General features: G+C 46.4%; 1 protein-coding gene across 8 annotated transcripts in view; it reads left to right on the top strand.

Moving 5' to 3' along the window:
- The window catches only part of LOC133949997 (receptor-type tyrosine-protein phosphatase delta-like), a 333770-nt gene that overhangs the window by 255847 nt on the left and 60397 nt on the right, over positions 1 to 17526 (top strand). For all 8 annotated transcript variants that reach the window (XM_062384134.1, XM_062384131.1, XM_062384136.1 and 5 more), the window contains 2 exons: positions 10442 to 10587; positions 12512 to 12653. In XM_062384134.1, coding sequence (XP_062240118.1) covers positions 10442 to 10587; positions 12512 to 12653 — 288 coding nt within the window. The remainder of the gene's footprint in view (positions 1 to 10441; positions 10588 to 12511; positions 12654 to 17526) is intronic.

The following is a 17526-nucleotide window of genomic DNA, read 5'->3' as shown; positions in this document are numbered from 1 at the left end:
TCAGGACCCACAATTAAAGGGCGGAGAGTGTTTCTATTCAGGTTTTTTCAAACACTTAGCGCATAAGAGGCCGCACACACTTACTGGAGCCCATTACTGCTGGCAAACATTTGCGCTCGAGGGCCGGCCGCCATCGCTCTGTCAACTGCAGCTCCGTTTGGCGAGGGGTGAAAAGAACCGAGGAGGAGACGCGTAATCAACTCCGTCAGTCCAAAGGCCGCGTCTCCGGTCCCCGACAGTCTTGTACCCGGTGGAGGACCCTTGTCTTTAGAACCCCCCCCCCAATCGAGCTTCTGAGAAAAACACACGACAAATTATTCACGGGAACTCATTTGGAAGTACGCAACTCGGAGAAGTACATTTTTTAATATATATTTCATCGCGCCTAAGATTTTCATGAAGCCATCTCCAGTTGTGAGCATGTAACTCCACTTTGTTTGGTTTATCTTTTTGTCAGTTGCTTCTCCCACAGCACTTCTAATAGCCATCTGTGGGCTCTCTTGACTTGTTGTGACAGATTTCCCTGCCTGAACACGGCCGGGTATTTCACCGGAAAACTGAGACTATTTTTCAAAAAGAGTAAAAAGAACCCGCTGGCTGGGACGATGAAGTGCTACCATTTCTGACGGCGTAATGAATATAACAAAAAATATACAAACACACCTTTAAAAAATTCTGACTCAAAAGCCAAAGTGTATAAGTATCACCCACACTATACACAGACACACACACACACACACACACACAGAGTCATCCTCTACACTTCTACTCATCACTCGGTGAATCATCCCCACGTCCACACGTCAAGACAGAGCCTTTCAGAAGTGATCTGAAGCACTTTAATTTCACTGGATTATTTTAATTACGTCCCCCGGGGGGGGGGGGGGGGGGGGGGGGGTTGTTTTTTTTCCGCTCCTTCGGCTGACACCGCACTTTGTTCGGTTCCAAGTGAACACCCCCCCCCCCCCCCCCCCCCCTCCCACAGACACACACAATCCGCACGTCTGACCCTGATGCCACCCGCCCTCGTTTGTTTCCCTCATCTGTGGCTCTTCAAAGACACAACCCCACACAGACAGACACACACATGCACTGAACTGTTTCCTTCAGGGCTTTGCAATTAAGAATTCAAAGACCTCATCTCAGATTTACCGCACGCATGTTTAGCCGGAGACGCAGTAACAAAGCGAGAGGTGACGAAAACAAGCCGCTAACGCGCGGCTTACGTGGCATCCTGCAGAATTAGCATGTCACTTATTTAATGTAAAACTAACTCATTCAAATGTGATTAAAACCGCCGACAATGAGAATAATTGCTCCAATGTAATCAATTGGGCCGATTATGTGGCATTTTGACACGTATCACGTCGCAGCTCAGAGACAATAATGATGTCATGAAATGCTTTGATGGCAAAAATAGTATCGGACTGGGAGCCAGAGTGGTGACAAACTGGGAATTGACAACGTCGTAAGAAGACTGTATACGCCCCATGCTGCAGTTAGTCAATACACTGAATAAACCGCCGTCTTAGGATCTGTTTCAAACTCGTATTTGAAGTTAGCGGCTTAAGGTTAAGTATCTGAACTGTTTCCACAGCTAATCACCTCCACCAGATAGTATCAATGAGGTTGTTTCTATGCTAATTCCCCCCCCCCCCCCGTCGATTGGCTTAAAAAGGGGGAAAAGGTGATTTTTCTTTAACCTCCAAAAATGTTTCAATTACGACCATTTCTCTCCCTCCCTCTTTTATATGCAGCCCCCTCCCTCACTGCTGCATCAAATTAGTGGCCTGTGAAAGGTCACTTTGGTCCTTGAGTGACTGTTTGTGGTGCCTCCCCTGCATAGTCTTTGTCCCTGTAATAGCTTTTCCGTTTTCAGAGGATAGCTGGGACTGCAGCTGGGTTTTTTTTTGCGTGCAGAGAGATTCCTCTTCCTTCTCCTCCAGGAACTAATTGCAGTTCATTTCCCCCCCATTTTTCATCATATATACTCCCAACAGATTACCCAAATATTCCCTCGACTTCAGAATGTGCAAACCCCCGGTGGAATGTTTGCTTGCAGACGTGAAAGGGGGGAAAAAAGAATTATAGGCCTGTTTATTTTACCTCAAAAAGAAAGTAAAAAAAGATGTGTGTGTGTGACCTGGCTTTGCTGAACGAAGGAACATTTGCAGGATATCTGAGCTGGTGAGAGGAAGCCAGTTGTCATCTGGGCAGGATTGCTGGAGCATGAGCTAGTTCGCCCGTAAGCGCCTGAGAAAACACAGTTTCGGCGGGGGGGGGGGGGGGGGCGGGGATGTGTCACTTCTTACGGCCCCGACAACTGGCAGCCACCGGAAATGGCTCGGCACTACTTATCCATAAAATTACACTCTGTTTAAATATACAATGCCGAATCCCTGGAATGATTCGCGACATAATCCATCTCCATATGAGGCGAGCTTTTTTTCCGCGCGTGCCATGGTTGAGGGCAAAGACAATTATGTGAAGTTTATGCTGTAAAGAAATAGGACAGGCCCGGGCCTAGCGTGGTTCTCTCTTGAAACGAGCCGATGGAATATGTTTGCTTATTTGATTTTTCCCATTTTGCCTTGCACGTCCGTTTCTTTTGATTTCTGCTACATGTTGAGGAAAGAAAGCAGCTTTGGAGATTGCCATCTGCAACGCGCCCTCATGGTGATATTTTCCTTATCAACCTCATTTGCTACTCGCACGGCGTGTGCATCACGTGTGCGGTATGGAAGCATTAAAAAAAAAAAACAACACAAAATCACGTTCTTAGTATCTTCACATGTCGTTACATTGGCAGTAAGCTGACACGTCCAAACACTGTTTATCACTTCTGCCATTTTTATTTTTTTTCAACATCTTTTCAAGTCTGTGCAGCCCCGGCATGATAACTCTCGGCCATTTTGCTGCGGCTCTGCCATTTAATAAATCGTTCCATTGCCTGGTGGATAACAGAGTGAACGAATGGGCTTTCTGTGTTAGTGGCTGCCACCGCCTATCCTATCAGATAATTAACTTTTTGCAAATAGACTGCGCCGACTACCAAACAGAGGAAGGCGAGCACAATTAGAATTACTTATCTGTGTTCCTTTCTTTTTCCCCCAGACGTGGGAAGGAAAAAAACAAACAAGACAAACAAATCCAAATTTCATACTTCTTGCTTGAATGTGTGCTTTTTTTCTTCTCCCTCCCCACCACCCCCCCTCAATAGGTCACACACGAATTGGCTCCAAATTTGTGTATTCGCACATAAATGAACAAGTAATGAATGAAGGGAGATGAAAATGAAGTCTTATTGAAAGTGAAAGCCTCTGTATTATTTTTGCATCTCTGTGTTCGACAACCTCAGCCCAGATGTTCCGAATTTTTCCGAAAGGAGGTTCTAAGCGGGTTTTTTCCACCTCTCTCCCTTTTTCAGGCTTTTATTTTTTATAAATTGAATATTGTCACGTTTGTTTTTACCTCGGGCGGATGGTCTCCTCTCCGACAGTGTCGCGATTCAATATTTATACGTTTTATTCCTTCTGTTTGGTTTCTGCCGCAAAGTGAGGTGGGCTTTTTCGTGTGGATGATTCGGGTCCAGCTTTTTGAAGCGTCGGGGGCTGTTTGAACAAAGCCATCTGTTTGAGTGGGCCGTTTTATTAAGTGACAAACTGAATCCCTCTACCTCGCTAATGCCTCCCGTGGGAGGCGGCGGCCGCTCTGCGTTTGTGTTGTGTGTGTGTGTGGTAGAGCGACAGATGCAGGTAGAGGTAGAGGTAGAGAGAGAGAGCGAGAGAGGTGTACAGGAAGTACAACTTTTCCTCTGCAAACATTGTTACTCAGCAGACGACAGCACATCCGTGACGCAGCCGTCTGTGGGGGGGAGCGGAAAGTTTTTTGCCTTTATGAATCTACAATGATAATTGAGCAGCGGAGCCTTTCAGCTTCCATCTCATCCCGCGTAACACGGGCTCAGAAGCCGAGCGCCGTTCCGCAAATAACCCCCTTTTTTGATTTATTTAAAAGAACCTTCCAGAATTTTCTATTGTCCCACACCCTCCAATTTATTAATGTTGTTCTCCCATTCGCGATGTTCCCCTCCGTTCCAGTGAGAATATTGTAACACCGGTGAGAGCGTGCGTCTGCATGCACGAGTGCTTGGTAGCTTGTGCACCTCTGGAGTCCCCCCCCCCCCCCCATCTCGTCAGCGCCCCGAATGTGGGACAGGAGCATTAACCATTCTTTTTGAAGCTGTCGCCGGTTGTCTGCGCAAAAAGTGCCCCGACTCCTGCCGAGCCACAGCCAGAAGCAAAGACCCTGTGCCGCGGTGCCACCAAGCATGAGTAACACACACTGACTGGGGTTAGGCAAGGCCCATTGGAATAGTATCCTCTGCAGAGTAAGTCATTGGGATGGGTATACTGGGGAGGAGAACACACTGGTGAGTTGTGTATCGTAATGCGTGGTGTGGTCGTCTTTGTAGAGGCGCTTTAAGTTATGATATGCATTTACTTATCCACCCTGGAGACTCCTGGGCGGCTTATGAGCCACACAGGAGACCCTGACCCTATCGCAGAACAGACCTGCAGCCCCCTACTACCCGTGTGCAGTCTCAGTATGAATGTGTCATTAAGCTGCATTCTTGTATATTCTATTGAATTAGTTTTACATAATGACTGTTATGAATTTTGCTTATAGAGCACATTTAGGCAGTTGGGATGGGGGGGGGGGGGGGAGTAGGCTTGTATTATGAACTTCATTACGTGTGACAAGCGGCGCAACATTGATGGAAGAGCGGGTCCCCGTCATTTGCATTAAAATCCTCTGCAGTGAATTAATGTACTATTCCTGATCCAGTAATTAACAATCATTCTGGGGCCGTATCCCTTTTCAAGTCATCGCTAATTGCAATAAGAATTTTCGGTTTCCATTTAAGGGCGAGATTACCGATGAGCATGTAATGCAAATCAGCCAACAGTTCTAATTAAGCTCCGGTTCCTTTTTACTCTCCTTCCTTTCGCCGAGACCCCTTTTGTGTCCCCGCACAATGTGGAGTTTGTTTCCTCTGCATTACAAAAGACACATTTTTATCATAATGCCGCAGATAGAGAGCCGCGTCATGCCCCCAAGAAAACGCTCCGTGCCCGTTGTTTGTTCCATTGATTGGTATGTGTGGTTTATCCCCCCCCCCCCCCTCCATATTTGTGTGCATTGTTTATCTCTGTGTTTATGTGAGTACAAAAACTCGTCCTTTTTTTTTTCTTTTCTGGCATTGGGTCAGATGTTTGTGAACAGACAAATAATTAATCCACAGAGGGGATGTTGTTTTAGAAAAACGACACATAGTCAGCTGCATTTGCAAAAACAAAAACCCATCTGCTCTTCATCGGAATACAGTGATAATGATATTTTGCTTACTTCAAGTACTTTTTGGGAAAGTTAAAGGATTATTTACAGTCCGATGCACACGTACTACATGCGTGGCCTCTGCCCTCTCCACAGTCTCAGTCCGATTCGCCGCACTTGCTGCCATTGTGCGATTCATCAATATCGCAGAACTGTTATGCCGGGGGGGGGGGGGGGGGGGGGCTTATAGCTGCTGAATGAAGTTAATGGCATCTTTAAATGCCTCTTTCTTCCACCCCTATGTCCAAAATGGAGCAGAGCATTTGCCGAGTGACACCCAATGTGTTAGGATTAATTATCGCCCCTTCACAACCCCACCTCACCCTGTGAGTTAAAGATTCAGAGAGGAAATGGCCCCTTTCATGCAAATGAAATTGAATATGTCAGTCAGTATAATTGTGAAAACCGAGCTGACTTGGACTGGTGTCTGTGCCGAATAGAGGCTCCAACAGAAAGTCGGTTTATTAACGTTCCCCTCCCCAGTCTTTGATTCATGCTCTTTAATGGTTTGGAAGATCAAACTTTAGTCTAAGGCGAGAGTCCCGATGACTTTAAAATGTTTTGGCCATTCTGAATGAAACGCAGACTCTGATCTCTTTGAGGGCGGTTTTTAAATCCAATGTTTGGCTGTGAGTTCAAGCCAATATCAAACAAACTTGTAATGAATGCAGATCCGCGAGACGCTGCGAACCCGAGTATCCTTTGAGTTCAGCATGATGTTATCATTAGCCCCAGCAACCGGTTACAGGACGCCTTGCACTTGACGTGTAGTCTGGCCCCGCGACAGGTTCTCCCTGTGCTCTGCGGAGCAGTTTTTTTTAATTCACTGCAAGTTCAACTCAACAAGTGCAGAAACCCGGGGTTTGCAAGGTCAAGGACAAAAACCATGTTGTTTTAATTCTACTTTTTAAATCAGCTGCTATTTTTAGGGTCTGTGTTACATGACTGTTTTATGAAGTAGTTTTTATGTTTAGAAAGCTGCTGTTTGGTTTTGGTCGGGAGGTGAGGGTGAGCTGGGACACAATAATGAGCGTGTTAATAGTAGTTCAAGCATCGCAGTGCTCTACCTCACGTCTGACATTGGTAATTAGGTATATGATGCCATGCTGCCTCTCCAAGCAGACAATAACCACAGCAGCCTGTAAGGCACGGGAACATAACTTTGCCTTATGTATTAGAAACTACATACTTTCCTAATTTGGGATCAATAAAGTACATATCTATCTATTTATCCATCTATCTATCTATCTATCTATCTGTCTATCCATCTATCTATCTATCTATCTATCTATCAATCTATCTATCCATCCATCATCCTAAAAGAGGCATACTTGGACATCCATTGGGTCAAACACAACTAGCAGAACTTAAAAAGATAAACAGACATGTTTTTTAGGTGTAAACTAAATTGCCTGACTGTTCTTTGATAAAATCCCTTAATGCCGATAAAGCCACCCAGTGTGTCGAACCATTTCTGACTTTACAGGGCAAATGCTTTCGTAGGGTCCACCATTTGGAAAATCATTACATCTTTATGTATTTGAGAGACACCCTCTAGTCAAAGGTGAGCACCCTCTCACAGCTCTGATCCTGAACGTGCGATCTTCCTCTCGTCAATTCAACTGACAGAGATGCTGAATGTGCAAGAGGCTGATTGCATTACCGGCGCAATATTGAACAGCACCACTTCTACTCAGGGTGAAATAAGGTCAGGTGCGAGCTAACCGCCCCGGTGAGGTGACGTCATTTGGTATATTAACGACACCGCTTCATCCAAAGGCTTAAATCCTTAAAAAGCCCCTAGAAAAAGGACAAAAAAAATGATGGGGGTGGTATACAGTAGCAGCAACAGTAATACATTTTACGATCTGGCTTCACAGCACCCACACTCATGAAGGGGCTTCCAATTTCCATTTATGTCCATCCATTAAAAAATATATAGTTCCAATCATGAAACGGTCTGCCCCCTCAGCCCCGTGGACATGGGTGTTCTTAAGGACGGCAAAGGCTTTCGGTCGGGCGCCAAATTATTAACATGGCATTGATCCGTGAAAAACACAGCCTGTGGGAAGCTGCGAGGAGCGTCTTCCTTTCCTGTGATCGGCGAATGGGAACAAGGTGACAAGATGACCTCGAGGGAGAGCAGGGCACACGTGGCTAGCCTTTGAGCGAGTGACAGGGTTTACACCTCCCATCTGTTTGCCGGCAATAGCTTAGCACTGGATTAAGAGGTGCTCGGCCATGATATTATTCCATGTAGATAATGGCTACTTCTGAAAGGTAAATAATAGCGGGTTTAATCAATTTAGCCTGATTTGAGATGAAACCATGGTCACAAACCACGAACAGATCAATTATTATCATCGTAGGACAACGGTAATTTATGGTAAAGGGTTTTCTTCACGGCATGAGTTTGCACAACGTCTGCTCATCGATCATCTTTTCGGCCGTCAAGGTGCCGTTTGTTTTCTTATTCAGACAAACCCAAGGTTTCAATCAGCCTTTGCCTACCTGGAGCCATACACGGAGTCCCCCCCGCAAAATGGATGTTTGTCGGCGGCAGACCTAAAATGGGGGTATGATGGCGGTATCAGCGGCCATGTCTGTGAAAACACCATTACCTCCATGTCACGCCTCGATAGCTCCACATTGTGCGACGACTCCCCAGCCCCCAGCCCCCCGCCCCCCCGATCCACCGCCTTCCCCTCACCTCCAGCGCTGATCTCCTGTACATGTCGTCGCAGTCTATCACAGCCGGCGCGGGGGAGACGCGCTGAGCCGTAATGGATGGGCCCGGAGCGAAAAACAGCCCCAATAGCATATCAATTACCCATCAGCACCCTCTCGGCTCGACGCCAGCGTGCACCGCACCCCGGCCAAGTGAACAAGATAAGGTGCAAATGCAGATATAATGGCGCCTTTTTGTCATGTACAAATTACACAGTGTCAACTCCGCAGCCCACCTGTCGGAGCTGTCAGCCGGTGAATGAGGGATTCTGGGAGTGTGTTGAGAGAGAGAGAGAGAGAGAGAGAGAGAGAGAGAGAGAGAGAGAGAGAGAGAGAGAGAGAGAGAGAGGGAGAGGGAGAGAGAGAGGGAGGGGGGAGCTTGTTAATATGTGTATGCACGGAAAGACTCTGTGCCTGTCATGAGGCAATCAGGTGATTTTCCCGGACTCATTTGCCCGGTGGAAGCCCAGCTGCTCGCCCGTTTCTCCGCTCGCCCTTTTGATTGCTGACCACACATCTTATGTCACCTCTCCGCCAAACCCGCAGGTTAATCCCCCCCCCCGCTTACAGCACCAACTGCAGCTGCTGGGCGCTGTACGACCTGGGAGGAGAAATCAGTCGACACACACAAGCGGGCAGGCAAACAATCACACACACACACACAAATGAGGTGATTTCGGATGGTTGGCATCACTGCAGCTGTGTAGCCGCTAATGGCTGATGTGATTGATAAAAGGCAAACGGTAGCTCCGCAGGGAGGGGGCTCAGATGGGGCCACACCTCCCACTGAAAGGTGGCTCTCCAGCTTCGGAGGATACTCGGGGGTCTGACTTTGCATTATGACATCATTTCCACTTGAAATGAGGTCGCCACCGATCGACGTGACAAAGCTGGAATGTAAAACTCACAATCAAAGTCTCATCAAGGGGAGACGGGTCTCCTTTGATTACCAATCACTTTCATGTGTTTTGATTTCCAGACGGTTGTAATAGAAACGTCAGCTCCGGAGCAGACGCTGATTGTCCCACGAGGGAAAAACAAACAAACAGAAAAACACAGCTTGAATCTTGGAATCGAGTTAAAACGAGAAGATAATTTTGAATTATACCGAACAGTTGTAGATGCAGGGACATGGGTCGCAGCTCTTCACCGACGTGCAGAGCTGTGCCTGAGCAAACGCCATTGTACAGTGTTTGTCCGACCACCACAGCAGAAGGGAACCGTCCATGCCTTCCACACAAAGCAAACATTGTTCCCCTCCCGCTATCCCCTCACCTCCAGTCCCCCGGCATTTTTTGCATTTTTTATCCTCGCTGCCTTTACACTTGACTCGCCGCGCTGAATCGAGGCACCAATTAGGAGCGGCCGAATGCTCGCATTGCCAATCATGGCACCGCGAGGGCCTTATCAGGTGCGTGTCTCATTTGCATGGGGGCACAACCACCGTTAGGCGGATTTTCTAGAGATTAGTGTTGTTTGCCGGTGAACCAAACAAACCAAACAAACGTCTGTTTCTCCAGAGCCGTTTGGAAAATGTGAACGTCTGTTATCAAGAGGAAAAATGTTTCCCCATTCATTTAGATCCAGTGGAGCAGAATGCGGACATTGTGCTGGTCGACAGCTTGTTAGGACGGAAGACTTGTGTGCTGACTGACACTGAAACAAGCAGTTCACAGACAATTATCCTTTCACACAAAATCGTACAACGCGCTGGATGATCTACACTCGTGTTTTTCCTCTATTTAAGACGGTTTTCAATCTCTTTACTGGAATTTCAAATTAGTGTCACGCTAACGACGACCGCTGATTACAAATTACAATGCAGCACGAAATATCCCAAAACACCAAAACTCTTTCACATTCCAGGAAACAAATCAAACATCATAGGCAACATGTAGTTTTTCTGGACCCTCCTCTTTCTTCCCAGAAGATACCAAGTCGTTAACGTCCCTTAATCCAAATCAAAGTGAAAATCCTCCACAGGAGATTTCAGAGTTACTTCGAAGGACTTCCAGGGTCAGGATAAAACACTTTGCACATTCTGCTCCCGGGACCTCTGTCCTTTCCTTCTGATCCCAGCCACTGATCATCTGTTTCCACTTGCACAATAAAAGTCAGTGCAATCTCCTGTCTCGACCTCCACAGACAATCCTCTTAGCGGCCACATGCTGAAATCTGCAAACTTTGGTGCTTTCCGGTGTGTGTGTGTGTGTGTGTATGGCTTGATAGGAGAGATTAATTGCTCTGTCTGCAATGTTGAGCTTGCTCGCTAACTCTTTTTTTGTGTGTTGTTATCTTCTGTCCTGTCTCTCCCCAGCACCACCAAAGTTTTTAAGAACCCCGAATGACCAAACAGGCGTGCAGGGAGGCGTGGCGTCCTTCATCTGCCAAGCCTCGGGAGACCCGCGGCCCAAGATCGTGTGGAACAAGAAGGGGAAGAAAGTCAGCAACCAGAGATTCGAGGTATTAGGTCTATTGTTCTGATGTAAAATGCTCGACAAAAATGGGAATGCCTCCGCACTGCTTCTGGCTCCGCTTGCACACAATCCATCGCGCCATTGCTTTTCCTTTGCCCCGACTTGCCACCACGCATTAGCAGGCTCTAATAATCACGCCGGCCAGCTTTTAGAACATGCAGGAGTTTTTAATGAGCGAGTGCACCCGCAGATCAGGGGGCAGATTTGTAATCAAACGAGAGACATGAAAAGAGCAATCGGACAGAAAACAACAACCTGTGGTGCGACCCGGATACCTACGTCAGGATCACGCCACGTTCGCCGGCTTTACGAAAAAGCGAAAAGTAGCGCTATAGCTTTAAGAATATCCTTTTTTTTTTGCTTCGTGGCATCTCTTTCTAAATGCATGTCCTACCCTCCCCTATTTGGGCCGAAGCTTTGATTTCTGGTCAGCTTTAATCTGCACTCGGGCTCAATACCCATGAGAAATCACACATCTCCGCAGAACACTGATAAGATTTCTATTAATTTCTGTGTCAGTTCTCAGGACTATCAGGGTGTCGCTCCCCCCCTTGCCCCCCCCCCCCCCCGCCCGCCTCTGCTCTCGAGGCCCTATTTGCTTGCCAGTGCACAGCGGCGAGGGCTTAACAGAGCTCGGAGACCACTCCTTTGGCGCCTCACGCCCGCAGAAATCTAATCTTATCAGAGTTCATCGCGTTTGCATCGCATGTTGTGCTGAATGCTAACACGCACATTTCCCATTACCCCTCGCTGCCTCACGCCGGGGCTTCCTGGCCGCCGCCATCCCGCACCCATTCAGTCACGTACTGGCCGCCTCATCTTCTAACAAAAACCCATTTCCTTTCAGAAGTGGTCTCGCTGCATCCTTTTTCTAATTTGCTCCTCAGCTTTAACTCTCTTTACCATCCCCTGCCATCAGCTTGAATGCCCACACAGCTACAGCCTGGCCGATGAAATGTTGTTAACTAACACGTGCACAGAAATATTGTGAATTTTGCAAATGTTGTAGGCCTCTGTGTGCGTGTGTGTGTGAGAGAGAGAGACAGTGTGTGTGTGTGTGTGTGTGTGTGCGTCTGTCAGAGGTCTCAGGCCTCTCTTTATTGAAATCTACCTCTATGCTTAAAAGAGATTGAGTTATGACACAGGGCTTTCTAGACTCAGTGAGTATACAACATGTAGCATGCAAAAAAAATAGCTGAATAAGCTACAACAAACACCTGTTTGTGAGCATTTTATGTGTCGTCCGTCCAATACAAGTCGGTCCTGTCTTATGTACCACTCTCTCACCCCATGGTACAACTGTCCGTGACCGTTTATCAAGCCGTTTATCACCTCTGACCTGTCTGTGCTTGTTTCTGTCCCATCGACACAATCCAGAGTGATTCATTTTTCCCGAGCGATAGTGTTAACTTTAAGAGTGGGACACGTTCCGATTTAAAATGTCACTCCGCAAGCCCAAAACAAATTGTGACCATGATTACTTAACCCACTCTTAAAGTTAGTCAGCCGCATTAGAGACACAATAAGAAGCACATAAGGAATGGATCTAGTACATATCTACAGCAAAAGAGCTACAAACTATTAAAATGGCATATGCTCAGCACTTACACACTATCTATCTCTGTAAGAATTCCAACACTGCACAGATCCAATAGTTACCTTATGCACATTTATATTGCACAACCTTAATGTTCACACAAAACCACTAGGGGTCAATGTAAGGCACAAAGCAACCTAGTTTCTGTCATAGGAAGCACCGTGTGTCAGTCCCCATCAGTGTCCTTAGCCCAATGTCCTGTTGGACAGTGTGTGTTGTTTGTTGTTTCTCTCACTGCAGAAGGTCCACCCCCCCCCCCCCCGTTGGGTGTCCAAAAATCACCTATAACATATCTTGTCTCTCGCACCTGCAGGTGATCGAGTTCGACGACGGCTCTGGTTCCGTGCTCAGAATTCAGCCGTTGCGCACGCCCCGAGACGAAGCCATATACGAGTGCGTCGCCTCCAACAGTGTTGGAGAGACGAGCGCTACCACCAAACTCACTGTTCTACGTGGTAGGTGCTCCTCGACTGCCACAACAAGACACACAAACACCTCACACACACACACACACACACCTCTAGCTCCCAGCTAACCCAGGTAAGCTTGTGTATTGTGTTATTATGTGTCTGTCCTGTCCTCCTTTCTCTGTTTTCTCAAAGTGCACGCCGCACAGTCAAAACCAATTAGAGGTTTGAGTTGTGTATTCTAACTTGATAAGATTTAGTCCATTAGGCGTTTAGCCGCGCAAGTTTCCGTTTCTAAGTGACTTAAGACATTTGCATACACATCCCTGACACAATAATTAAGATGCCAGTTAAATTATGCAAATAGAAATCCATCCCTAGCCTGCGGCGGTTTAATGGAGAAGCTCGGCAATCATTTTCAAATCAGTCATTTCTCATCTCCGCGGCTCGGCTTTGATATTCCTTTGACCGTGCAGGAAGTAAAGTGGTGTATTCCCACGTGATTAAAGATATTGTTGATGGCAGTCTTCTAGTCACAGGTTGCATCAACGTCAGTATCACTCGGCGGCCAGTGGCTATAAATACCCAGCCCTCCTGTGTACTTATGTTCTATAATCCAGGCCCGGGAAGGCGCTGCCGGTTCGCTTACATCCGGTGGGCGGCGTTAATAAATCATGGGACCAATTGTGAAGTTAGTTGACTCGGGGTTGACGGCGGCCCCTTTTAAAAGAAGCACTGAGCAAAATTGTATCTTGATTACACACAACATTCCATTCAAAGACAAGTGTGTGGTGGCCCTGAGCTCAAAGGGCTGCGTATCTCTCTAAAAACATGACTTGTTTGGCTGTGAATAGAGAAAATGGCTTTAGAAAAAAAAAAAAGAAGCCTTCGGCTGCCTGAATAAGGTGTGCTCCATTATGGGCCACAATTACACAACATGGCAAATGAGTTCCTATTGAGAGGGGGGTCCCTCAACCCTATAGAAAAAAAAGCTGGCTCTGCGAGTCTCCCCCCCATCCCCTGCTTCTTATCTCACCAATGAGCCAACAAAAGGCCCTTTGCACCGTCTCCAGAGGCCGATTGAAAGAGAAAGGTGGCACGTTTCACAGGCAGCTCCCTCCTGTTTACTCTGGAGCACGGAGTGAGGGTGTGTAGGTGTGTGCACTCGCTCACATGCAATTCTGTGCATTTCCTCTTTCACTCTTGTGCCGCCTATCTCTGTTTTTTCCCTAGACACACACACACACACACACACAAACACACCAACAGATAGCCGAGAGACGGGTAGAAGCTGCTCTTCCCAGGCTCCGCGGTCTAGCATTAGCATGTTTATTACCATTTCCATTTTGCTCTCCTGCTCGCTCTCCTTTCCCATCAATGTATTGAAGGTGAGTAACGGCCTATCGCGGAACAAAAAGAAAAAAGAAAAGAAAAGAGAGAATAACAAGAAAACGCTTTTTCTTTCTCGGCTTTCGTGCAAATACAAAATTGGTGCTCCCTGTCATCGCACTGCTTTCTGTAGATACATATAAACAGGAGATGAATGATTTAGAGAGTAATCTGCTAGATTTGAATATGAATATGTATTCCCATTCACAACAGGGGATTTAACCTATATCCTGTTCGAGCATTAACATTTGCGACATATCTGACACTGTACCATGGGAATATAATGTTACGCAGTTCGGTAGTGAAGTTTTAAAAATGTATGAATGACAAAATAATTAGTACATGCAGTTATAGCAAAGGGAAGTCAGATGAGACTCAAACATAAACAGAAAGGAATGTGATGTGCGGAGCCACAAACGAGGATCTCAAGGATCGCTGCGATGAGATAAACTCCCAATCTATAATTTCAGTTCTACGCTTCTTCTCGAGCAGTTATAACCTCAAGTTGTAGAAAATCCATAAAACAGCCAAACCAATTCCCCCTACTTATCCTGAAGACACAAGGACGACTGACTCGCAGGAAGCGGGGGGGAGCGAGCCGACACACTGCACAGAGAGCAGTGCGCTGTTTGAGCCACTTTGAGCCAGAAGCAGGTTATCTCAGGATGCGTTATATATAATTTAGGGGGAACCAAAAAGCTTCCTCCTTCCAAAAATACTTCATACAGTACAATAAAAAATACAGCGCTGCTGGTTCACTACTTATCATTTCAGATGACATAAACTGCAGTTTGAAAAAATGCAACCGGACATTTTTTTCCCCCAGGGCCGGGTCTGTCATCACGGCAGGCAAAAAAACATTATTATTTCCCTCCGCAAATTAAAGGAAGACTGAACTTCCACACAAGCGTACAACACACGGGATAAACAAATGGGAAAAGTTAGATAAGTGCCACTACACCAGGACTAATACATATAGAGTGTCTGTTCATTTAGTTCATTTGGGCTCCAATGGTGTGTGGCAACGACTCCAAAGTATCTGTTGTGGGAAGCTTGCCACGGGGGGGCGAGGCCTAATTTCATGAAGGAAAAGCACATTGTTGTAATTGCCGTGCCACGAGGAGCGGGGGGGGGGGGGGGGGCTTGAGGTGAATCCAAAAAATCCAGAGTACCAGGATGGATATTAGTATTCCGATGGGCCGCCGACTTGATGGGAAGCACCATTAGTAATGAACTTCCAGGCTTAGAGGAGCGATTTGCATGAAAGGCGAATCCCGAAACGTAATGATGTTCCGAGTCAAATCTGCCAGGCCACGACGTGAGGTGCGGGTTCTCTCATTGCCATTTTTTTCCTCTTCTCTTTCTCGTTGGCGCCCTCTGTTTTGATTAACTGCGAGATGACCCGACTCATACGCCACTCATGTCTTTGAATTAAGGTCGTCTCTATTTGCTCGGTAATGGAGAAAGACAGAAAATGGATTTCTGAAATGAGGAAACAGAACATTTTGGGGGCGTCACGGCCGGAGTATGATTTCAGTGAAGTGGTATTTCATCGGATTTATGAATAAGCGCCTGTGAGATATCTGCATGTGCTCAGAGAGCCTCCGATAATAATATCTGTCACAACAAGCTGTTAGAAATCGTAATTTTAACCATGAACGATCAATAAAAAAATAGAAAAAATTGTGGCCCACACATCTCACAGAGTCTAGACTTTGTGCGAGCAGGATGATGTGTGCGTTTGAGTGCTGCAGTTCATGATTCAGGCGTGATTAAGGATTTATATTGCATCCTCATACCTCCATTACGCTGTCAACAGCCATTTCCTGTGCCCCGCACACACGCCGGCAAACTTATGCAGCTGTGCGCAACTTGACAGTGGGAGTGGAAAATGGGAAGCCACTCTCCTGTGACGGGAAAAACAGAATGCATCATTTCCATTTGTGTGGAATGGCGCGACGGCGCGGTCAAAGCCGCGGAGCTGAGACAGATCTCTCCGCACACAATGAAAAGGGGCTGCTACATGATCGCCGATTATTCATAGACAATGTATGCACTCGGCTCTTTGTCACTGTTATGAGAAAAAATGTTTTCGGCACATAAAAGACGCCAGAGGCCGCTTAATTTATATTCTAAGCTGGGATCACTGGTACTGAGCGGTGATAGAAATAGCATAGTGTTTCCCTGGCACAAGAAAGGTGTAGTGCCCTTTTCTTTTAAGAAGAAGCTGGTTTGCATGGCCACATTACACAGGAAGATAAATGCTGCAGCTCCACCAGATTTCCCTGGACTTCCCTGGACTTGCTGGTGGGCGCTAGAACTGGGCTGCCCCAGTACAGACTCCCAGTTTTGTAACGAAGAATTCAATCAATGTTTGTGTGAAAACCCGCTGAGTCACTGTCGGAGCCTAACTCTTTTCTTAAGCATGAAACAGATACTGTCAATGTCTTCCAACAGCATTTTTTACTACTGAGGGAATTGTACAACAGAAATAGTCAATCCTCCATGAGGCAAAATTGATATTGATTTATCCTCTTAGAATATATCTATGAAACTTGGACTCCCTCGGTGCCCCTCTACCAGCTCTATGGGTTTTCCATGGAAACAAGCAGTCGTTAAAGATTTATTTGCAGAATGTTTTTTTCTCAAGTGAAAAAGTCGACTGACAGCAGCCACCGTCTCACACACTCTCCGTTCTCCTCACATACATTAAATCCATATTGTCTGGCTTGATGCCGTGCTCTCCTCCCGGCCTCAACTTTCCCATACATAACAAGTTAGTCATGAATGTAATTAAGAAGATTGAGTCGACTGTCCCCCCCCCCCCCGGAAAAATATCCCTTCTCCGGAATTAAATAAATAAATAGAGAAGTAATTTTAAAAAAAAACGAATCAACCCCACATCCACTTAATATCTCCTGCCCGCTTCATCACAGGAGCCAATCGGTGTGTGTGCAGCACGCAGGATGATTTAAGACAAAAAGCGCTGCCAACAAGATGGATGCCGGACTTTGGCGCCGGCGTGGTGTCCGGGAAAAAACATCTGCAGCAGCCACAGACACACTTGGACTGCGCTCGGGGGAGATGATAGATAACCCTGCACGTGCCGCGACTCGGTATTTGTTTTAATCAAAGTAAACACGGCCTCTTGCATTAATAATTATTGATTCAGACAAATGAGGTATGTGTGGGGTTTTTTCTCCCCTTCACTGGCGTTCGATTCCGCTGCTCCCCACGGTGACCTCACAGCACTGGCAGAGTAATTAGCTGCTCAGTGGTTTTAAAAAATATGCTAATTGTCTTATTTCTATTAATCTTAGGGAACAGTGCACTTCGGAGAAAACGATTCTTTGCAAATCAAAATCTTTAAAATCAGGTATGCATGCATATACAGACAATACAATTCAGTAGTTTGTTGTTGTGTGGTGTGTAAAAGTAAAGTTGTTATATTCAGCATCTAACCATCTGCTGCATCCTCCAAAAATAATATACATATACATGATAACCGGATGAAACATGTTACTAATTATTT

This window comes from Platichthys flesus, chromosome 24, assembly GCF_949316205.1.
Source record: "Platichthys flesus chromosome 24, fPlaFle2.1, whole genome shotgun sequence".
NCBI classification, from domain to species: Eukaryota; Metazoa; Chordata; class Actinopteri; order Pleuronectiformes; family Pleuronectidae; genus Platichthys; species Platichthys flesus.
Note: the sequence above shows the minus strand (reverse complement) of the source record. Positions and strands in the feature narration are given on the sequence as shown.